The sequence below is a fragment of the Haemorhous mexicanus genome, chromosome 7, assembly GCF_027477595.1.
Source record: "Haemorhous mexicanus isolate bHaeMex1 chromosome 7, bHaeMex1.pri, whole genome shotgun sequence".
Taxonomy (NCBI): Eukaryota; Metazoa; Chordata; class Aves; order Passeriformes; family Fringillidae; genus Haemorhous; species Haemorhous mexicanus.
This window is the reverse complement of record NC_082347.1, coordinates 40,312,330-40,336,700: the sequence shown is the minus strand read 5'-3', so window position 1 is coordinate 40,336,700 and position 24,371 is coordinate 40,312,330. Positions and strand designations below refer to the sequence as shown.

The window sequence follows — 24,371 nt, the reverse complement described above, 5'->3', positions numbered from 1 at the left end:
AACTTCAATTTTACTTTTATACACTTCTGTACCTACTTTAGATTCATTTTTATGGCAATAGCAACTGAACTTGGGAGGTCACTTGGAGAGAGGGTTTGTAAAGCAAAGAGAACCAGATACAGATCCCATCTAAGCTTTAGAGTAAAATCAGGGAGAGATGGGATTTTGGGAAGGAATTGTTCCCTGGGAGGGTGGGGAGGAGCTGGGATAGAATTCCCAGAGAAGCTCTGGCTGCCCCTGGATCCCTGGCAGAGCCCAAGGCCAGGCTGGAGCAGCCTGAGATAGTGAAGTGTCCCTGCCCAGGGGGTGGAATGAGATGAGCTTTAAAATCCCTCCCAACACAAACCATTTAATTTTCTGATTTTATAAACTGACATTCCTACCCTGTTTGGGTTTGGCTTTTCTTTTTTCCTTGGCACATCCACTGAAGGAGTAACAGGCACTGGGCATGAGGTGAAGCCATCATGAGGCTGACAGTGTTTCACCCTGACAGCTTCATTGTCCTCCTCCTCTGGAGTCCCAAAAAATCCACCTGACTGTTTGCAGGGGAGGTGAAAACAAACGTGGCTCAGGGTTTCAGCAGATCAGGCAGTGCAGCACAAATGAAAATGCACAAGATGCCAATTCCAGTGGAGACAGAAATGAAGGCACCAGTTAGGATTTCCCCCCTCAACTCCTTAATTCTCTGCTCAGTCAGCTTTAGGCAGAAGAGCTGCAGCTATTTATTTATGAATTTTCTCTTCACTGCACAGAAATAAAGGAGAAAAGGATGGACACCTCCAGCTCCACTTTACAACTGACCACAACAGGGCTCTGTGCAGGGGCAGGAACCAATTAATGTCTTTGTTCCTCCCCTACAGCCAAGTTCAGAAGCACAGGAACACCCAAAGCCTCCTGTGCCTCCCTTCTCCTGTGCAGTTCCTGCCCCAGAGCAACCTGGAGGAACAGCACAGCACAACTCCATCAGGGAATCCTCCTTGTTTCATTAGCTAGGAAAAAACCCAATTAGGAAATTTTTGTAAATCTTCATTTCTACTCAGTGGATTTCAAGTGAAGGAAACTTCCAGCTTCCATTCTTGCATTCAAAGGGGATGAAATCCAGAAAAGGAAGTTGGGAGAGTTTTCCTACTGAGAGAGGGCAGGTCCTGCTGCCCATTCCCACCTGGAATGTCTTTGGGCAGGTCCTGCTGCCCCCATTCCCACCTGGAATCCCTTTGGGCAGGTCCTGCTGCCCCCATTCCCACCTGGAATCCCTTTGGGCAGGTCCTGCTGCCCCCATTCCCACCTGGAATCCCTTTGGGCAGGTCCTGCTGCCCATTCCCACCTGGAATGCCTTTGGGCAGGTCCTGCTGCCCCCATTCCCACCTGGAATGTCTTTGGGCAGGTCCTGCTGCCCCCATTCCCACCTGGAATTCCTCTGGGTAGGTCCTGCTGCCCATTCCCACCTGGAATTCCTCTAGGCAGGTCCTGCTGCCCATTCCCACCTGGAATCCCTTTGGGCAGGTCCTGCTGCCCATTCCCACCTGGAATTCCTCTGGGCAGGTCCTGCTGCCCATTCCCACCTGGAATGCCTTTGGGCAGGTCCTGCTGCCCCCATTCCCACCTGGAATGCCTTTGGGCAGGTCCTGCTGCTCATTCCCACCTGGAATCCCTTTGGGCAGGTCCTGCTGCCCATTCCCACCTGGAATGCCTTTGGGCAGGTCCTGCTGCTCATTCCCACCTGGAATCCCTTTGGGCAGGTCCTGCTGCCCATTCCCACCTGGAATTCCTCTGGGCAGGTCCTGCTGCCCATTCCCACCTGGAATTCCTCTGGGCAGGTCCTGCTGCCCATTCCCACCTGGAATCCCTTTGGGCAGGTCCTGCTGCCCATTCCCACCTGGAATCCCTTTGGGCAGGTCCTGCTGCCCATTCCCACCTGGAATGCCTTTGGATATTTGCCTCAAGCCCTGTTTGCAGGGGATTTTTGAGCAAAAACCAGCTCAGCTTCGTGCCAGTTTAGGAGAATTCCTGCTGCAGGCAAGAAATCAGAAAGCAGAGGCACAGCAAAGCAGGGGAGGCAGGAGCAAAGGGGATTATGGAGCCAGGATAAGCCAGAAGGGATAAACCAGGAATTCACTGATAAAAGCAGTCCTGGGATGTCCTGGAGGAACTTCTGAACACCTCTGGGAAAAGGGCAGCAGCTCCTGAGTCAGGCTGGGATTAAATCCAGATGCTCCATTGCCAAGGGCTTGCATGGAAAATGCTGCAGGGAGTGACCTGAGCTCTCCTTAGGGAAAAACAGCTTTTGGGAACAGAAATTAAAAATGCTCAAGGTGCCAGAATTCCCTGAGTTCCTGGAAGGCACTGGACCTGTCAGAGCAGCAGGTTCTCAGTCTAGAGCTCATTTTCCCAATAAACACAGGAGATACTTAAAAATATATATAAATAAATATATATACAATTAATTTATCCCATATAAATATATAATAGATATACTTCCATATATTATATATATATATAAAATATATCATATTTAGAATTAATTATATACAAGTAATTATATCCTATATATATGTATATATATAAATTATATCCTATATATATGTATAATATATATCCTATATATATAATTAATTATATACAATTACATTATTATAATAATAAATATTATGTTACTATAACAGTAGATAAATATTTTATATATACATATATATACACACACATACACACACATATATAAATTTATTCCATAAAGGCATTAATATATAAATATTACCCTTATGGGATAAATCAATATTTAAAGAGAAATCCTTCACTTTGCCTTTAATTGACCATGTGGGTTTTTGGAATTTCATTCAATTCTGAACATTGTAACACTAAAAAAAAAATATTTACAGCTGTTTCAAATCTTTCTTTTCAAACAGCATGTTAAAAGAATGGTTAAGTTACCCAAGTGCATCCTGCAGTGTCAGGCAGAGCAGATGTGAGGAGGTAGAAATTCATGGAATTAAATTCTTTCCTCTCAATAATCAATTTCAGAGTATTGATATAATGAAGCACAAAAACCAGAGACAGTGGAGAAGGCAACAAAAAAACCCTGCTGTGCTTTAAAGGGTTTTTAGCATCCAAAAAATCAATACTGTCAGGAATAAATTCTAAGAAGAGCCTTTTGGGAATACAGTTATTTTGCATATTAAATTTAAGTTTTTTGTTAGCATTAAAAATCTATTTTATATTATTTTGCCCTTATATTGAGAAGAATAAATATTTCTTAGTACTAAAAAGAGGAAAATCAGATTATTTTCTCTTTTTTTTAAATCAATAGGAAACTGATCAAATATTAAACAGTACCAAAAAGACAAATTAGCAAAACCTGAAGAGGCTTTGAAAATCAGGAGGAAAAGAAAGACATTCCCATTTGGATATTCCATTTTCCTCAAAATTCTACTTATTTCTGCAATATGTTCAGGAACTTGGAACTCCAGAGCCAGGAATCACTCAGCTTCTCTCACTGCACCAGAGCAGCCACAGCCTTAAAACTGTCAGTAAAAAAATATTCTTTGTAGGCATGTTCAGGCAGAATTTAAAACAGAAGCCAAAAATGTGATTAAACTGCAAAAAACCCAACCACTTTATCATTTTATCCAGCAGTTTCAATAACCATGAGGTCACAGAACACTTCCAAAATCCTCTGCTACAAACAGAACACAAATTTCTGTCTGATGTTGATGCCCCATGGACATTTTTTAAAGACAGAAAAGAAGTTTAATTGGGGGTATTGCCAGGACAAAGTCAATTTAAACACTGAAGTATTTAAATAAAAATCCTGTATATGGCAGTAAATATTCAATTTTTACAGTGCAGTAAAATCCTGCTCTTAAGAAGGAATTGCAATGGAATGCACAAACTGGCAATTCTGAGAAACCCCAAACCCAGGTGGACTGGAAGCTTCCCAGCCTGTTTTATCTTTTCCTGGACCTGCCCTTGCTGCTCCTGTTTAATTTCCCATCCCACATGAATGTTAATCCTTGGGCAGGAGAAAATGGGGTTTCTCTGGAATACTGGGTGTATTATTCTCAGGATTTTAGCAGGAATTATTGCTGGGAAGGAGCATCTTGTGGGATTCCTGCTGGACTTCCCTTTAGGCAGGAAGGTCAGGAACTTCCAACAACTTTTACAAGGAAATTTCAGCTGCTGGAAGTAAACTTCTGGAAGGTGAAATCCCAATTTCTGACTTGGAAGGAAAACAAATCCACACTCCACTGCTGTAGTTCTGGGGAGGGGAGGAAAAAAAAATCACTCAATGCTGTCTCAACCATTAATTTGGCTACTTTTTACTCCTTTAAAATGTTGATTTACTCTGCTGTATTTTTACTTTACATTAATTTAAGGTGGACTCTCACTACCCAGCAGAAAATATATTATTTAGAGTCTATAGAATGGAATTCAGTACAAGAGGTCAGACATGTTAAAATATGGGGATAAAAGTTAATCAGGCAGCACAGAGCCCACATGGAAGAAATTCACTTTTAAAGGTTAGATACTTAAATATTAATTATTGAAATTCACAAATGTGGCAATAAAAAGTGAGCATAAGGCATCAATCCCTAGGACAGCAACAGTGTAAGAAAATCAGGTGGTTCAGTGCTGAGAACAGCAATTTTCATCACCTTTTTATTTCCTACCCACATTAATTAATTTACATTTTCTCATCTTATCTCTGGACTATAAGATGAAAAATGGATCTCCAAGGCTCCTGAATGCTGGCAGTGCTCTGGATCCCAGGCTGGGCTGAGTTTTGGGCTGAAATAGGAGATTTAGCAGAGATTGCTGGGAAGTGCATTAAGCTCATTTGGAAGTGATTAGTGCTTCTCTGGATCCCATTTTCCCAGGATGGGAAGCACTAATGCTGTGTCATCCAATTAATGGGAGCCACCAGGTGGAATTCTGTAACTCCTGCTTCGCCTCCCCATGGTCCTGCTTTCTGCAGGATGTGAGGAGGAGAAGGGAAATTCAGGTGTCACCTGAGAGGCTCAGCTGGAAGGGAAGGCAAAAGGATTTCCCTGGAGGCAGAAAGAGGAAAAAGCTGCCCAGAGCCTGTGCAGGATCCAGCCTTGGAGGTGTTGAGGGACAAGTGGAGGAAAGTCATGGAGCTGCTGGGATGAGCCCAGAGCAGCTCCAGGATGATCAGAGGATGGAGCAGCTCTGCTGTGGGGAAAGGTTGGGAGAATTGGGATTGTTCAGCCTGGATCAGAAGCTTTGGGGTGACCTCATTGTCCCTTCCAGGTGCTGAAGGAGCCACAGCACAGATGGAGAGAGCCTACAAGAGTCTGGAGGGACAGGACCCAGGGAATGGCTCCCACTGCCAGAGGGCAGGGCTAGATGGGATATTGGGAATGAGGAATTGTTCCCTGGCAGGGTGGGCAGGCCCTGGCACAGGGTGCCCAGAGCAGCTGGGGCTGCCCCTGGATCCCTGGCAGTGCCCAAGGCCAGGCTGGAGCACCTGGGACAGGGGAAGGTGTCCCTGCCCAAGGGGATGGAGTGGGATGAGCTTTAAGGTTCCTTTGAACCTAAACCATTCTGTGATTCCATGATTCTCTGAAATGCCTCAGAGCTCCATCCTGAACCCAGATTCCTCTGATTCAGCAATTCTCCAGTAAGCAACAGATCATGAGCAGCTAAAACCTGAAAATGATCCATGACAACAACGTGTGACTGTGAGAGAAAACGAGAAAACCCATCCAGATCTCAGAGCTTCTTGCTCCAAACCCTCCCACAGTCCATATGTTTAATCCCAATGGTTCTCACTCCTCAAATTCTGCTCTCAATCCCTCATACAGCTCAACTAAATTAGAAAAGGTTCTCTGCTGCCTGCATGCAAAAGTAAACTCATTAATATACTGTCAAATACAGAAAGCCAAAAGCAGAAAATTCATCTCATCTCACCTCAGGTCCCCTAAAGAGGCTCCAGGAGAGCTGGAAAGAGACTTGGGACAAGGCATGGAGGGACAGGACACAGGGAATGGCTCCCACTGCCAGAGGGCAGGGATGGATGGGATACTGGGAAAAAATCCTTCCCTGTGAGGGTGGTGCCAAAATAAAATCATCTAAGGGCTGCTAGTTGATTTTATTTGGCCCAGTTTTCCTGGGGAAGACAACACTGATGTACAGGGAACTGCCTCAAAATGGGAAGGTTTGGTTGCAAACCTTGCGAGTCTCTAGTGATTCTGAGGAAAAAACACAGAAATATTTATCACAAATAGAATTTTACTGCTTGTAGTTGGTGATAAAAACAGGCCCTCTGTTTGGAGGAAGAATTAGGGATAGGCATTAAAGATGGAAAAACTCTGAGTCAGTGCTCCAAATTTAACAATGTTTAGCAACATGGAGGGAAGTGAAGCTTTAGGATGTCCTGACCAGCTGTGTCAGGCCAAGGTTTGTGCTATCAAACAATATTTAAAATTCATCTCTTGATTCTGTAGGGTTTGCTCAGGATTGTCAGTCTATTGAAAAATATGATCCTATCATTAAAGAAAAAATGCTTCTGAAACAAATCATTCCCATCGTGGTGTGTCATGCCAGGAGAACAGGAGAGTCCTGGATAATTAAATTAATGGAGTTATTATGGGCAGGCTTAAGGGACAAAATGCAAGTTTGAAAGTGAAAAGAGGCACATGGCAGGAGGATATTTCAGGAAAAGGTCACTTGGAGAGAGGACACCTGGAGATGCTGAGGGGACAGAAATAGCACTGAGCAAAACAGGATTGGCAGAGCTGTGACAGGTGACACAGTCAAGCTCAGGAACACAGCTCAATAACAAAAATATCAAGAAGTCCTACAAATATGGGATGATTGCTGAATTTAACCCCTGGAAGTGGCCAAGGCAAGGCTGGACAGGGTTTGGAGCAACCTGGGATAGTGGAAGGTTGGAATTGGATGATCCTGAAGGTCCTTTCCAACCCAAACCTTTCTGGGAATCTGTCATTGATCATGATTAGCAGTATTTCATATGACTGATATAAAATTAAAGAGTAAAACTGATGTCAGCTCTAGATAACAGAAAAAGATATGTGAATTTTTTTTTTTTAAATCAGGTTTTTATCTTATTTCTGCAGCACAAACAGGGATAAATTAAAGGCTACCTTTGCAATCAAATAATTTGCCTGATGGAGCAATCCCATTAAAACACCTCCAATGCTGGATAAATTGATACTGATAGACACCAAACAATTATTCTGCAAAATTTACAGTTCTAAATGCTGAAATAACACAAATGTTTTTCCTTCAGCCTCTTTATACCCTTCAGAAGCAAAATATTTCCCTTGGATGTGAAGAGCTGAAAGCTGATCTGTGCTGCAGCAGCAATAACATGGGCTTGTCAGATGGACCAGAACTAAGATGCTTTTTTTCCCTCTTGAGGTCTATCTTAATAGAAATTGATTATATAAAAAATTACTCTCTTCAGCAAGGGGGTTTTATAACAATTTCTTTTTTTTTTACAGCAATTTTCAGCAGCTCTTAAGAGCCTCCCTGCAAGAATAATGTTTGAAAGGAGTAAAAATGAACTCTGGCAATGCCAGAGATGAAAGGCCTTTTTATTTTTTGCCCAAAAAAAATTGATACTGAGAAAAAAACCCAGATACAACACATGCTAAATGCTGCACTATAAAAGAGAATTAGAGAGCTCTTAGAGAAGCATCTCCCTCATTCCAAGGTTTTCTCTGTCTCACTGACAGAATTCCTGTGCTGGGACACTCCCAATGAGCTGATATCCACATCTCACCACTAAATTCATGCTGAACTTCTCTAACCAACTCTTTTTTGCCAGCCACACTGCACACAGAATGTGTTAGCAGTGAAGACAACATTGTTTTTCCATTAACAAGGAGGGATGTTAATCAGTTGACTTGGAATGTGCTTCTGCACCAGTACAGCTGCCTCCTGAAAATTCACCATTCTGTACTGCCAGCATTGAGCTGAAATTTTTTAAAATTATCTTTGATTTGGAGTGGCTTTTTATTCATAATAAACACAGCAATGGGTAAAATACTCTATTGGAATTGTTACCTATTGTATTTCTCCTCTCTGCTATTGAAAAGTTTATCCAAATCACTGAAATGCCAAAACTTTTGCTAAAAATGAATTTACATTTAAACCAAACACCAAATTAGGCTCAGCCAGATGTAAAAAGATCTCACACCTTTCCAGCACCCCTTTCTGGGGCATTTCTAAAGACTGAAAAGAAGATTAATTGGCGGTATTGCCAGGACAAAGTCAATTTAAACACTGAAGTATTTAAATAAAAATTCTGTATATGGCAGTAAACATGCAATTTTTACAGTGCAGTAAAATTTTGCTATTAAGAAGAAATTGCATTGAAATGCACAAACTGTGGAAAAACCCCAAAGCCAGGCGGACTGAAAGCTTCCCAGCCTGTTTTATTCTGTAATTATCTTTTCCTGGACCTGCCCTTCCTGCTCCTGTGGACTCTACTTCCACCAGAGTCCCTGCAGTCAGAATCACCAACTCTTGAAAAAAATACAAAGCACAAAATTCTCCTTGTCCTTCTCTCAGCATCTTTGATTCCTAAGAGGAAAATAAACCCCACCTAAATCAGCAGATGGTATTTGATGACATCCTGTGCTCAGTTGACAAAGCCCATGGAAGGTGAAGTCCACCCAAATTTCCCCCTGGAAATCTTGGAGGTCTTTTCCAACCCTAATGGTTCTGCTGGAGAATTCCCTGGAAATGGCTGCAGGTGTCCTGTGCCACATCCCTGCTCTCCTTAAATCAGACAGGGCTTAAATTGAAGTTTAAAGTAATCTCTTTATGGATCAGACCTGGGGAAGCAGATCTCACTTCTCCAGTGGTTCACTCCAAACAAGCCAAGGCAGAAATACCTCAGAAAACATATTTAGTCCTAATTAAAAGTGAACTCAAGCTCAGGAGTGATAACTTCATATTTAGGCAATGATAAAAGCAGCCAGTGCAAAGTCTAAGCTCAGCAGTGGAGGGGGACAGGGAAGAAATAAATTAATCCAGGTGTCTAAATTCCCAAAATTTCACCCTTTTAAATTCATCCTCTGATATCCAGAGGCCCCACTGCAACAGGAATCCTTCAAGGGCCCCTTCTGGCCCCAAATATTCTACACAAGACAGGAACAGCCTCAGTGCAGAGCGTGGCCAGAGGCTGCTGCACAAACCCAACCAAAAACACCAAGTTCTGCGTAGTTCTGAGAGGCCAAAATTCAGTTTCCACCATCAGACAGGATTTCTGCTCCATTTTATGCTGTGGTTCCTTTGATTTATAAGGTGGTCTCAAAATGCTCTGCAGCACTAAGCTCAAGTAAGGGCTGGAATTTCATCTCAACTGTGGTTCTTCTTGCTGGAAGGATTTTGTAGCCAACAGTGTTTGGAAGGCAGGACAGGGATTTACAGCTTCAGTCTGTTTTCTGAAGGCAAGGATGCACTATAAAGGAGAACTGCTTTTTAATTGATCTATTTATTCCACACATGTATATGAGTCTATAAATACAACAGGAACTCGATGAAATTAATCTTCTCCATGGTAAAAGTGGCAAGGAACAGCTGAGGTAAAGAATTTCTGGGACAGCCTCCTTGCTTTTGGCCAAGCTCTCAGCTTTTCCCAAAGAACAAGGATGCAGGTGCCTGGCTGCCACCCTGACCTCCCAGAAGGGAGAACTGAACCTGGAAGCCCTCAAAAATCATTTCTCCACCAAAAAAAAGTTGGATTTCTCGTGTTCAGTCACTTCTCAGCACCTCCACCATAATCCTCAGGACGCCCCTTAACCCTCCTGAACAATCCCATTCCTGTTTTTCTCCTGTAATATGTCTCTTTTTGAACTTCCCCTTTCCATTTTCATGCAAGAAGTATTTACTGACTTCCATAAATTAAGCACTTCGACATGGGGTTAATTAATTTTTTTATCATCATAATTAATGAGTGCTTTTCTCTTCCCATTTCTAGCGTGGAATTGGATTTTAAACAGCAAGAAGATAAACTACAGCCAGTTTTGAGAAAACTTCATCCTATTGAGGAAACTCAGGTTGCACCTTTGCCTTATTCTCAGGAGAGCTACTCCTCTACTCCCAAGCAAAAATCCAAAACTGAATCAAAAAAGCATGGAAGATGGAAACTCTGGTTCCTTTAACCCAAGTCCATGACGTGTGGAGTTCAAGGCCTTCTTTGACAAATATGTGGAGTTGTATCCATCAGCTCTGATGGGATCTTGGTGGCAGGAGCGGCGTCCCGGCCAGGGGCAGCGTGCAGCTCTGACCGCGGGTACCAAAAAGGCCTTTGCAGCGACGGACTCACGCCCAGCAGCAGGCTTGGGAACCCCCTGCCCACTCCTACCTGCAGTTTGCCAATGTGGGATGGAAAACCAGAATGGAAATCTGGACAAAGATGGGAAGTAAAACTGTTTCCCTCCCCTCCTCAGATCCGAAAGCGTGGCGCTCCGACCCGTTAAAGCGTAGGCTGGCATCTGCTCCCCCAGGAATGGTGGAAGCCTTCTGGGGGTCTGGGTTGTTGTCTCCGGACAGCAACGAGGGGGAAAAACAACAGCAAGCCTTATGTTTGCAGTGGTGTTGAGTTTTACAGCTCCATGTTGATCGGGGAGTGCAGTTTTCAGCACAGAATTCCTGGACAAAGCACAATTTTTCCCGCGGCCCGCGGCCGCGCCGATCTCCGAGACGTGACTGTGGTGTATTCTCTGCCTTCATGCGATGTAGACTCCAACCAAGCTCTCACATTTCAACCTCATCTCTGGTTTAGCTGTGTCCTCACCACCAGAAGAACCGCTCTGCTGCTCAGCCCCAGCAGGGCAGCGGCCAGAAACCTCCCAAAAATCAGGCCCAGCCTTTAAGCACCTGCAGCTCACAGGGTCCAGGCCATGGACAACCCCTCAGTGTCACCTTGGAAAGGTCTCGACCACACAGGAACAAAACCCAACCCCAAAACAGACCCATCCCCATCTGGACTGTTGGCCTTTGCCATGGGTTAGTGTTTTTTTCTAAGAGCCTTTGGAAAACCTCTCCACTGCTGCAGAAGGCACCAGGAGATGCCCAGGCTGCAGCACTGCTTGGAAGGAGCTGAAATTGGAAATGCTATTTATTTATTAAGCTGCTCAGATGGGTTTCCCAGCTTATTATAATTTATATCTCAATCTATTAATTGTATTCCGTAATTGAAACACTTAGGAGAGAAATGTGAATCAGATTTTTCTTAATTTGGTTTGTTTTTTTTTTTTTTTAATGGCACTTAAAATTCTGCTCTGACTTATAAACTGCAACTTTTCCTTTAAGTATTTGCTACTGCCATTAAAATTGCATCTAAAATTACATTGGTGGAAAAATTCCTCATGCTGGAAGTGGCCAGAGAGTGGGAATCTTATCTTTCATTTTGGTTTGGGATTTTTCCCTAAGGATTTCAGATAATTTGAGTGTCACGTGACAAAGTGGGTTTGAAATACCTCCCTGTAGCAGCAGGAAGGTACAAATTCTTCAGCCTTTAGGTGCAAGGACTGTGATCATTAATTTGCACAGACTAAAAATTTGGGGAAGTGTTTTTCTTTTACACTGTTCCTCCTCTTAGCTCAGCATTCAATTTACTCCTGAGAAGAAACTAGAGGAAAAGAACCTTTTTTTTTTCCCCTCAAAGAGCAAGAAAAGCAAATTAAAATGGGAAAGGAAATGTAGAAGATGCCTATGGCCAGCTCCATATTTGCAGTAAACCTTCAAGAGGGCTACGAGCTCTTGCACAGAAGCAAATCCTGAAATCCTCTGGTGGGAGTTGAAGGATTAGGAAGGTGATCCTGTACACAAGGAAGTGCCATTGTTTCATGTAGAAAAAACCCCAAATTTCATGTATTTTATATTGTTTTTAAGTAAAATATAGAACTGTTTACAAGACAGCCCACATGACATAGCTTAGAAACCCAAATATTTCCAAACAAAAAAAAAAAAAAAAAAAAAACTTTTTCTTTTTTTTAAGCAGAAAGGAATCTCAAAAATGGGTAGAAAAAGGGAAATACAGCAGAATTCATTATTTTAGAAAAATTAATAACTAATGCACTCCTCCATGCTAACAGGCCTAGTGTTTGGGGTTTTTTAAAGAAATTAAACCAAGCATCTCTCCATGGCAATCAATTCCCAAATCCTCAGTGCCACCCCTCAGTAGCTTTGTGTGTGCAGGGACCCTGAGTGATCCAGAGCTCCTGGAACCAGGGGAAAAGAGGGAGGAAACTCCAACTGGAGCAACAAAGAGCTCAAAGGGAAAGTTCTCACGGCGTGTTCTGTACATGTCCAGGCTATTTTCTTAAGAAGTTGCAAATTTTTAATTTTTTACATTTTTTTAAACCTGGGGAAAGCTGACATTACCATAGAGTCTTGCTTCCAACTGACATCTGGTGTTCTCTGGTACCCTCCGATGTACTTTGTAATAAAATGTTTTTGCAAGTGTGTAAAATGTATCATAATTGTATTGCCTTTAGAATCACTCAGGCTCAGGTTAGACAGACACCAAGAGAGAAAAAAAACCAACCTAATTCTTTAGAGCTTTTAGTTCAATGTGACAGAGCTATTTTCACCCTCATGTAGAAGATCTTGGAGGTTCTAATGAGGAAAATGCATTTTTATCTTCAATGTGGCTTTGCTGGATTCACTGGCAGTCCCCTGCACTTCACACACTGATTTTCTAGCTGCACTTCTCCCATCTCCTGCTTCAAAATACTTTTTAGCCAATAAATACTGCAGTGATTTTATATCCCTTGCTCTTTGCTGAGTCATTTTAATTCCACACAGCAACAGTTGCATTCTTTGGTTTAGAACTAGGAGGAAAACACTATTCCTGTGAGTAGCACTTGGTTTCTTAAAGATGAAAAACAAAAATAACTGTAAAAATACTTTTAAAAAACCAGGATAAAGTGGAAAAAAAAAAAAAAAAACATTATTAAAACTGGAAAATCCTACCATGGGTACAAAGTGTTTGCTTTTTTTTGCTAAAATGCAAAACCACTGTCCATGCCTTTGATTTCACTCCATGTTTGAAAGGTTAAATCACTTTTTCCAATCAAATAGGGCAATTTTTCATGAACTTCCCAGCCAAGTCAGCTGTTAAATTATACCAGGACCTGTGTATTACTACATATTATATATTGCTGCTGGAATTGAGCTGGAATTGAACCAGGCTGCCACTAAAAATCCAACTGCACCAACACCATTTTGTCTGGGAGAACGAAAGGGACCTGCATGAAGATTTTTAATATTCCATACAAGCCATCTGTGGTTCATTAAAATAACTGGAGTGCTACAAATGTGTCCATTTGTTTAGGTGAGTGCAGCTCCTTCCCATAAAAGTTGGTAGGGAATGCAACAGGGATGGTTTGACAACAGGAAAAAAGCTCAGCATTAGTGATGGAATAAAATCATGGCCTCCATCCAAACACCACTTCAGTTTCAGTGAAATTAGCTTGCAATATGGAATTTCAAATGATTTTGAAAGAGAAGAAAACACGTGACTCAATAAAGCAAAGTATTTTTACATGGAAGAAGTCTGGTAAAGAAAATGAGGTTTTCTCCCCGTTTTGGAATCCACGAAGCCTGACCTGGGCAGATTTTAAGGCACAGGAAGATAATTTACACCCAGATTCCACTCCTGAATAACAAACTGCAGCCCCAGAGCCTCCTGTGACCATCAATAACTCTGACTTCAGGCTTGCATCTGTATTTACATCCTTCTGGAGAGGCCTGCAGCCTGGAAGTGCTGAGAGATGGACAATCCACCATGGGGACTGATTGACTGATTGATTGATTGATTCTGCAGAGCTCCCCCATCAGTGCCACTCTGCTCTACACAACCCTCATCACTCTCCTTGTGCCAGGTGTCACCTGCACCCCACAGAGATTCCCCTTCTCCATCTCCTTCCAGAACCTCAGACAGATTCCACAAATTCCCTTTTTCTCCTTCTGCTGGCTCCTGCATCATTTCTGCTCTGGTTTCACCTCACCCTCACCCCAAAGCACAGAGGGGAGAGCAGCAATTGCAGAAGATTCCACTGATCAGCAACACCCCAAAGTCCTGTCCAGTGCTTCCCACTCACCCCCCAACACCCAAAATCACCCACTGCCCCTGGTCACAGGAGTCAGGAGCCTCTGCCTTTGCTCCCCATACACCTTCAGATGTTTCCAGAGCCACTCTCCCTATGGACACACTCTTGGAAGTTAACACCACGGGAACATGGAATGCTTTGGGTTGGAAGGGACCTCAGAGACCATCTCATTCCACCCCAATCCTCCTCCAGGCCAGGAGATTTCCCTGCAGAAATTACAGAGCTTGGCTTCCCCTGGAAATGAGGCACAGCCCAAGCTGCTGACAGGAGGAGGAGGAGCAGCCATGGAGCATTCTGGAGCTGCCACCGAGGCTGCTCTGTCCTGATTTTCTGCAGGAGGCCGAGATGTTTCCTCACATGGAACCCAACGTTGTCCAAAAGCCACCAGGAAAGAGAAGAGAAGGTTTAAAACCACCTTTCCAAAGGCTCAAGGAAGTTTGCTCGATTTACTTTTTCTTCAGGCAATGTGCTCTTCAGTAAGAAAGGTTTTGTGGTTTTATTTCCAGGTGATTTCTCCCTGGGCCAGGAGCAGCAGCAGCTCGAGGCAGAGCAAAATTACCCTAAACCAGGAGCAGCAGGACAGCTCAGCACCCTCAGGCTGCATCCTGTCCTAACAACAGAATCATTATATAAAATAAATATTAATCATATTAGAATCTTCTGCTCAGAAAATGGATCAAGTAAAAACCACCAGTGAGACTTGGGAGGGAAAAACAGTCCAAGCCAACGAGGAATAAAAATTCTTTTGCTAACACAATCATTGTCAAACCAGATTTTAAACTTATCATTTATACTTCACTTCGTGTCTGGTTCTTCTCCTTGCAACTGGTGTCTTATTTCAAGGTAATTCTCTTTTGAAGGTATGGGACAAACTTGCTTTTGATTTTATCAAGGAACTCACATTTAAGGAAGAAAAAAATGAAAACCAAATGTGCAAAGCCAAAGGAGACCATTGGAGAATCCTTCCAGGTCAGTGCTGCAGAAAAGGCTCATCCTGAAATTAAAATTTCTTACTTGAGCACTTAAATCCTTGACATTCCTCCACTGCTCATAAACTGCATTATGCAACATCAGGTTTTGGATGGAGATGGTGTCACTGAGTATTTTTCCAGGGAGAAAACATGCCAGCTTTAGGACACCAACACAGTTATATTTATAGAATAAAAGATTGGTTATGTCCTGTATTTTACTTCTTTTAAAGAAATTATCATTACTTTAACTCTGTTAGATATTTCAAATTCCTTCCAGTCACCCTGTATGGGTAATTCTCTGCTACAGGTAAAACTAAAAAAGGAAAAGTCACTGCATCATTTCAACCCAAATCTGATGTGAGAGAGGTCAGGCTGTGCTTCCAAATTATTATTATTATTAATTTTACTGCTCCTACTTTGCTGACACCACAAAAATGAGTTGTGGCTGGTTATTTAACAGGGGAATCTCCTCAGCAAGGCTGCATTGTAAGGTAGGAGTAAGTACTCATTAAAAACACCCTGAAATCTCAGTGTTCATTAGCTGATTCTGGAGGCTGTGCATGAGGGATTGCAGGCTGTGCTCAGGAGCACAATGCACATCTTTAATATCACTGCTCAGAGTTCAAACACACACACACACACAAGTTTTCAAATCTACTCTGCTAACTGCAAAAGGCATAATTAACGTTTTTAAATATCACCTGCACCACCTTCATCAAAACAATAATTAACTCTCATTCAGCCTGAAACTGAGGAAGCTAAAATAACACACAAGCCTTTCAACTTCCTTGCACTGCTGCATCCCAGCCCTGGAATATTCTGTAGGAATGTTCTGCTTGGAACCATTTCCCCACAGAGGCTGTGGATTCCCATCCCTGGAAGTGCCCAAAGTCAGTCTGGGCAGGGCTTGGAGCAGCCTGGGAGAGTGGAACTGTCCCAGCCCATGGCAGGGGTGGAATAAAATGAGCTTTGAGGTCCTTCCAACCCAAACCATCCTGGGGATTCTGTGACTTCTTGCTCCAGCAATGGATCTGGAGATCCATTATCCCTTCTTTACAATAAAACCCCAAGTGACACACATGGGAAACCAAAACTGAGCCAGTGGGTGATGCACCAAAGACAAAGTGAAACTGCAGAACATATACCAACACAAGCACCCCCAGATGGCAAGGAAATGGGCAGCAGCAGGTCAGGAAAAAGTGCTGAGGACACAGAGCCCCGTGCCAAAAAACACTGAGTGCAAAAGTCAAATATCACAGTGTGCCATTACAGGGAGAATTTCAACTGGGAAGGAAAGAGGAGATCAAAACACCAAGCTGCTGCTGGACTCATCTATCTGACTAACAATTAACCCCATGGTAAGGAATCAGTGCACTGAGCCAGACTGACCCAGATTGATGCAGAACTGAGGGACAAGTGCTCAGACACAGCACAAACCTGGCTCACTTTGGTCCCTGGAGAGATCAGCTGCCAGCTGCAGACAGCTAAAAGAGTACAAGAGAAAGGCAAACACACAGAGAGGCCCCCAAAACCACACAGAGAGGCCCCCAAAACCACACAGATCTGTCCCCATCTCAGATATCAACAAGCCTCACTATTTTTTCAATATTTAGTCCAATATTCATTAGTTAAAAGTGGAAAAATTCAAGTGTAAGGCTTTAAAATCACAGTGTTAAGTCAATAGGGACGCTTGCATCAGTCCTTCCTCTAAACATAATTTTGGGCTCTGTTCTTCAGTCATTTGAACACTCACCTTGGTTATCTCAGTTTCAGTCAAAAAGACAAGTAAATGCTTGTAAAGCAGTAACAACAGCCAAGTCTCATTTCCACACTTCCCAGCTGGCTAATTACCAATACTACATCATTTGGTGCACACAGATATCAATCCTGGCTAATCACCTGCTCACAGAGATTTTTCAAGCTTTTTTTTTTTTTTTTTTTTTGCTCTTCCCCTGTGTCAACCACAGCAAAATTACCAGGCAGTGCTTTCCAGCTTCCTGAGCACACAGAGAGAGGAGGTTTTGATTGCTTTGGGTCACCTGGGACTGCAATCCTATTACAGGCAGGTTCAGGGAGATGTGACAGAGTTTGAGTTTACTCACAATGAGCTCTGAGTCCCGTCCCATGGAAATCACAGTTCTGTTCACTGTCCTCAGCAGGTTCTCCATGATGATCTGGACATGGCGTTGTGTGGGGCCCTGAGGACAAGGAATAAATCAGTGACAGCTACAAACAACAGACAGCAGCACAACTGGACCATTTGTGCTGCCTTTCAACCCACCTGTCTGGTGGAATTTAAATAAAACATCACTTGCTGTTGATCACAAGGGGGGAAAGAAGGAGTTTAACCAAGTGGTATTTTGGCAATACATGTTTCTGATAAATTAAAATGTGCTGTTACAATGTCAGTGTATGACATTTAGTTACCCATTCATTTTCCTGCCCCAAGTCACTCTTCCAACATCAAACCTCCACAGGCATTACCAGGCCCAGGGAGTGGGGGTTGCTCTGCAACAGCTCAATGAAAAGGAAGAGAAAAGCAAAGCAAAACTTTCATTAAGCAATTGCCAATTTCAGTCAACATTAGAAGCAATCTACCACTACTTTTGAAAGAGTTAAAATGAAATATTTATTCCAAGGAGCTTTTAAGGACAAATCCAGAAACCTCACATGGAATGATGGGCAAAAAACAAAGCCAAAAACACCACAAGGAGAAGGGAACAGATGAGCTTTGCTCCCATCTTTTACTTTATGGATGAAAACTAGATTTGCATATTTGAAGGACAATTCACCACCAGCACAAACTCACCCAGGAGCTGGTCCTGCTGCCAGGATCAGCCTGGGAGAGGGTGGAGCTGCAGGTGAGCCCCCACCAGGGAGAGAAAAGCAGCCAACAAAGACAGACAGGAGCAGCCAAGCTGGCAGAACCAAATTCCTCCTGTAAAACAATCCCATCTCTGAAGCAGCCACACAGAGCTACTTCCAAAAACAAACAAAATCAGAGCAAAACCCAAAAAAACCCCCAATTAAATAAGATGCCAGAGAGGATGTGAGTAGCTGACCCCTGAGGTCCTTTCCAGCTGAATTAGTGCATGATTCTACACAGCACTGAAGGCTCAGGCAGCAGCAGCAGCCCAAATTTCAGGAGAGCATCAAACCACTGCAGCTCTCTGGCAAAGCACCAATATTTGTATGTCTGTTGAGGTCAAGAGAAAGCAAAAAAGAGACTATTATGCAAAAAAAAAAAAAAAAAAAGGATATTACACATGCTGCACGTCTGGGAACAGTGTCAGCAACAATACAACTCAAATGCACATTTCCCAAAATGCCCATGGGAGAAAAGAAAAAGCACCAAAACACAACATTTTCCACCTGGAAGAGGCCAGGCACAGGAAATGAGGAAGGTTTAACTCCTAAGGACATTTATTTCTCCACTATCTAACCAGAAAAGCTGCACTGGATGTGCCTCAGCAACAGCAAGTGCTGTGCTGGATGTGACGTGTGAGATGGCACACAACAAACACATCCTCATCACTGGGGAGCTGAGAGCTAGAAAAGGCTGCTTAGGAGGTTATAAAAAAGAAAAATAAAAATCTAAACCTTCAGGAGTTACCTGCTTAACTCACTTTACTAAAACAATTTCTGTGAAGTGTTACTCATCACAGAGCCAGCCCACACTCACCACGTCTTTCTTGTAGAGCACTTCCAGGATGTTACTCAGCAACTGGCAGCAAGCCTCCAAATCTTCTTGTCTCTCCAAGTGATACTTGAGCTGGTCTGTCATTGTTGGCAGCAAGATTTCCCTGCAGTCTGCACACAAAACACGAGGTTACAAACACAGCTTTCAGGGCCTCCAGGCTGATGTGCTTCAGTGCTTACATAAGACACACCAAAAAAAAAAAAAATCAGGAAAAATAAATTAACTTCCAGCTTTTCAACCAAAGCCTCACCTCACCTTAAAAACTTCTGCCTCTGAATTGCCCCAACCTTTGACTATTTGCTGCTATTACAAAAATAAAAAATCCCCCTCCTTGCTCAAGCACTCAGACTGCTCCTACATAGAGGGAAACACCAAGTCAAAATTAATTACTAATTATCCATATAAATGCCAGCCCAGTGAACAGCTGGGTTCTGCAGATCTGGCCCAGAGATGCTCTGTGATCACAGCCCTGTGCCTCTGCCTTTGGGAAACCTCAGGATATGCTGCTCCCTGAATTTTGGACTAGGAAAGGAAACAGCAGATGAAGCAACACCCCACAGGGCAGAGGGGCAATGTGAACTGTCCCCAAATGCAGGGGAGGGGAGGAACCCAAAGCCCAGCTGCTGGGCACTCCAGGAAAGGCACAGAACATGTCTCTGCAGAGCCTGGGAGGTGAATCAGTCTTTAATAACTTAAAAGGCCCCTAATTAGAGGGCTGAGAACGTTCCACAGCCCTGCTGAGCCCCGCTGGCAGGGAGGGGGCAGAGATCAGTTTAATATCTGAGTCACCTCTGAGTGCCACTGCAGGGCTGGAGCTGCTCTGATCAATGGGGGAGGCAGTCAAAATGCATTTCTGAGACAGGGAAAACTGATTATTTGTCCCAGTGCTTGGTCTGCAGTGACACAACCAGCACAGAACACTCCTTTCCCTCGGGGGGAGCTGACAGGGCTCCTCAGCTCCCACCTGGGGCTGCTGAGAAACAGGGGGGAAACAAAACAGGCTGGGAACTCCACAAAACCATCCCAAGGGTGAGCAGGAGCAGCTGAGGGAGCTGGGGGGGCTCAGCCAGGAGAAAAGGAGGCTCAGGGGGATCTTCTGGCTCTGCACAGCTCCTGCCAGGAGGGAATATTGAGTGAAGGACCCAGGGAATGGCTCCCACTGGCAGAGGGCAGGGATGGATGGGATACGGGCAGGAATTCCTGGCTGGGAGGGTGGGCAGGCCCTGGCACAGGGTGCCCAGAGCAGCTGGGGCTGCCCCTGGATCCCTGGCAGTGCCCAAGGCCAGGCTGGAGCAGCCTGGGGCAGGGGAAGGTGTCCCTAAGGTGTCCCTGCCATGGCTGGGGTGGGATGGGATGAGCTTTAGGATCCTTCCAACCCAAAGCATCCCATGGCTCTGTGATGTTCCAACCAACCCAGGGCTGTGGTGACACCCCCTTCAGGAAGATGAGATTTTCAGTGCATCTTTGCTAGGAACTGCCTGGAAGAACTCTGAGCTGCTGCACTGATTACCTGGAAGCTCAGAGAGGAAAGGTGAACCCTCATCACCCTGCCTGCCACCAACACCCCCCAGCCCTGATTAATGGGAACCTTCATGGTCCAGATGATCAGACCCTGCTCCCAAGGCAGCTCAGGATCTGCTGCACAGTGATCACAGACAATGCTAATTCCACATCTGTTCCAGAGCACAGGCCAGCCCAGGGTGATTTAATAAGAGAGAACCAAAGATTCATCTGCACCAAAGGATGCTCAGCAGGAATTACCAATTAGCAGCACCCAAGGAAAGCCTTCAATGAACACAGGAGCTCTGCTGAAGGTGAATACACACCATAGATTTGTATCAATAAAAACATTTAATTTCCTGGGACACTGATAAATCCATTAATTTTATGGTTCATTTAGTTCACGTGGCCAAAAGAATTTAACCCGTGCTCAGAAACTTTGTTTCCACCCCAGAGCCTGTGAGTTGAGTCATAACTGAAATAAGAACTCCTCTAAATGCTGGCTGTTGTCTACTAATATTCAACAGGCTCCAATTCCTCATGGAAAAATCCCTGGATTTTCTCTTTGGAACTCCAGCAGCTCCACAGCTCACTGGGCAATCAGCTGGAAGTCACTTGGGAAACAAAGCAACAGCAAATCCAAACAGCTCCACAGGACAGAACAAACCAGACAAATCACTGCTTACAGAAACCAAAACCTTGATGCTTGCAAGGACAGGACACTTCATTTAACTCCCAACCATCAGCACTGAAAATATCCACTAAATTAGTATTAAACTGCTCCATACCCAGGAAAAAATGATATTTAGGCCTTTTGGTTTAATTTTTAAATAATGGAGTAAAAATTATATATAAGGTTATATATATTATGTTATTATATGGTGGTAGGGATAAATGTTATTTATATATTCATTTACTTCTGGAAGAGTACATATATTCATTTACAATTCCATACATTTAAAGTATTTATACATTCTTTTACCTCTACTATATGGAAACATTACTTATTTATATAATTACCACATGTTCATTTTTGTGTTTATAAATATGAATAAAATAAATTTTAAATCTATATTTTAAACTACTATATTACTATTAAACTATTACTATTTTATTACTTTTTTTTTAAGGATACAGAAACCTCACCACCAGTCTCCAACTCTGATCCAAGGTCCCAAACTCTCCAGATTTCCCAGTGAATCATCCAACACTCAACAACATCACTAAATCAAAATGCTTCAGCAAACTGCTTCACACACTCCCCTCTCACCCCCAAACCCTTCAAGCTTCACAAATTCATGTATTTTGAATTTTAATTCCTCTGGAGACACAAGTAAATCTCCCTTGACCTCTCCAAGCACAGAATTAGAGCCTTTTTTCTCCACCAGAAACAGGCTGATGAAATTTTCTGTGCACCTGCCAGCCTTCCCTAAGTCCACAATCCTGTGGTGCATATTGCTTTTAGAAAAGAAAATCTCATTTTTGCAACGGGATCCAGGATTAGTTGACAGCTTATGTGGAAGTGTTCCCTCTCAGTTTAGAATTCCTCAATCAGTGAGAAGCAGGAGGGGCAGCCAAGAACATTTTAGTCATGAACTCCAACCCACAGAGAGAGGGACAGGGAAATCTAAATTTTAAAAAGGCTCTGGATAGAGGTTTGGTTTGTTTTCAAGTGAATTTGAATGTTTAGGAAAGGTTCCCTGCACAACTGAGACACAAAGTTCAGAGAATGATCAGGGTGAAGAATTAGGGTGAGAAGATCAGAGGGATGGAGCCCCTCTCCTCTGTAGTAAAATCCTGGATGTGGCACTGGGAGCCAGGCTTAGCTGAGGTGTTGGGGCTGCACTCCATGGTCTTGGAGGTCTCTTCCAACCTGGACATTCTGGGAATTCCTGTGAGGAAAGGCTGGGAGAGCTGGGGGGGCTCACCTGGAGAGGAGAGGGCTCCAGGGAGAGCTCAGAGCCCCTGCCAGGGCCTGAAGGGGCTCCAGGAGAGCTGGAGAGGGACTGGGGACAAGGATGGATGGACAGGACCCAGGGAATGGCTCCCACTGCCAGAGGGCAGGGCTGGATGGGAGATTGGGAAGGAATTCCTGGCCAGGATGGAATTCCCAGAGCAGCTGGGGCTGCCCCTGGATCCCTGGCAGTGCCCAAGGCCAGGCTGGAGCAGCCTGGGACAGGGGAAGGTGTCCCTGCCATGGCACTGGATGGGATTTAAGGTCCCTCCCAATCCAACCCCAATCCAGTCTGGGATTCTGGGACACCAATGCCAAGAGAAGCTTTTAAGGCCACACTTTTTTTACTTTACTGAATAAAACCCCCAGACACCCACGGGAACCCCTGAGTGGTTTGGGGCATGCAGGTGCCTGGAATCCCATCCCAGCCCCACCACAGGCTGCTGGATTTAGGACATTCCTAACAGGCAGTGACAGGCAAACCCAGCTGAGGAGCCTCCTGATAAGATCTCAGAGCCATTAAGCAGCAGAGATCTGTCAGCAAACCTGCCCTGGGCCCTGATTAATCACCCTCCCATTAACACAGATCCATTTACATTTCTCAGCAGCTCAATAATGCTGGACAGCACCATTCCCTGCACCCTGAAGGGCTGAGTTTGGGAGTCAGGTTTACAAAACAAACCAGCCACACACAATTCCCACCTCTCCCTCTGGAAATGGAACTGCTTCAGTAAGGAGGGCAAAGATTAATATGGGAAATGCACCACAGCCTTTCTCAGGAGTGTGTTTTACACTCAGCTTCTGGTTTTAGCTGAGTTATCTCCATTTCTTCCTCCCAAGGAGAGGAAAGGATGATCCCTGATATCACTGACTTCTGCCCCAAAGTCAGCCAGGAGAAGGGAAAATCATTACACAGTGAGCTGAGAATGAAGGAAGCAAATGAGTAACACTGACTAGAGCACAGCTCTAGCCAGGAAACATTAAATTATTCTTGGGGACACCATTTTACCAAGGTCCCAACACCAGCAACTCCACTTGCATTCCTCCTTTCACTTCTTCAAAATCCAACATTTCAGGGCTGAATAATTTCAAATCATTTCAGAAGTGAAGATAAAGTCTGGACTTGGTGTTTCTACCAAATCTCTACACATGGTGACACAGGTGGTTAACTGCTTTTCAGAGATTGTAAGAGTGGTATAAAACCACCACAATGCCAATCCACCAAGATTTTTTTAAACTAGAACCAGCAAAATTTGTTTTATCAGCGCTCAGCAGTCTGAGCTTTTGTGATCTGAGAGCAGAATCCTCCCAAATCTCCTTTCCCACTGAAGCAGTGCCTATTTGCTCCCTCATTACCTTCCCTGACAGCACACAAACACTTGGTTTGGGTCAGTTTAACCTGCAGCCAGCCTGAAAAAGAATCAAGTGCTTCACCTCAAAGGAGGAAATCTGTAGGACAAGTGCCTGAGCTTATCTTTCACTGGCCCATGAATGGGGAAGCAGAAAATAACAAGGCAGGGATTAACAGCACCTTCTGAAAGGTTTCTGCCTCCCTTCAGCCAGGGAACAGCTCCAAGGCACAGAGGACATCCCAAAGCTCCATTTCCCACACACAACTTCACTGAGCACAAAAAGTCAATTAATGATTTTTGATAAACCCCCACACAAAGTTACAACAGAGCCCAATCACCTGGCTGCTTCCTGCCCTTTGGAAATAACAAATCCCAAGGGGTTTTCTGTAATTTTGCACTTTCCTAATTGAGACTGCAGTTAAGAAAGGGTAAAGAAGTGATTTTCCTCATGCCCAAGGCCAGGCTGGATGGGATTGGAGCAGCCTGGGACAGGGGAAGGTGCCTGTGAGAGCTGGAAAAACAGGAACTCCCACAGACACTGAAGGGTTTGATCTGCAGCCTTGGGAGAAGCTTGGATTGATGCAGAAATACAATACACAGATTTTAAGCAGAAAAACCATAAACTCATATTTCTGTAGTTGTAAGAATATGCCTGAAGTGAAAAACTGCACTGATGGATGGTGAAGGGTTTCTAATGTAGGGTGGGGCTGTATGGAATAAACTGAGAGTTTAGAATTATAACAGAAGCAAATCTGTGCCTGTGAGACAGAAACCCATTGGACAAAA

General features: G+C 43.8%; 2 protein-coding genes across 4 annotated transcripts in view; one reads left to right on the top strand and one right to left on the bottom strand.

The window, feature by feature from the left end:
- INSYN2A (inhibitory synaptic factor 2A) overlaps positions 1 to 11,968 on the top strand; it is a 28,918-nt gene extending 16,950 nt beyond the window's left edge. The window contains exon 3 of the mRNA XM_059852214.1: positions 9,968 to 11,968. Coding sequence (XP_059708197.1) covers positions 9,968 to 10,151 — 184 coding nt within the window. The 3' untranslated portion in view covers positions 10,152 to 11,968. The remainder of the gene's footprint in view (positions 1 to 9,967) is intronic.
- DOCK1 (dedicator of cytokinesis 1) overlaps positions 1 to 24,371 on the bottom strand; it is a 278,288-nt gene that overhangs the window by 171,449 nt on the left and 82,468 nt on the right. For all 3 annotated transcript variants that reach the window (XM_059852216.1, XM_059852217.1, XM_059852218.1), the window contains exons 26-27: positions 18,762 to 18,889; positions 17,182 to 17,277 (exon numbers count right to left, since the gene is read on the bottom strand). In XM_059852216.1, coding sequence (XP_059708199.1) covers positions 17,182 to 17,277; positions 18,762 to 18,889 — 224 coding nt within the window. The remainder of the gene's footprint in view (positions 1 to 17,181; positions 17,278 to 18,761; positions 18,890 to 24,371) is intronic.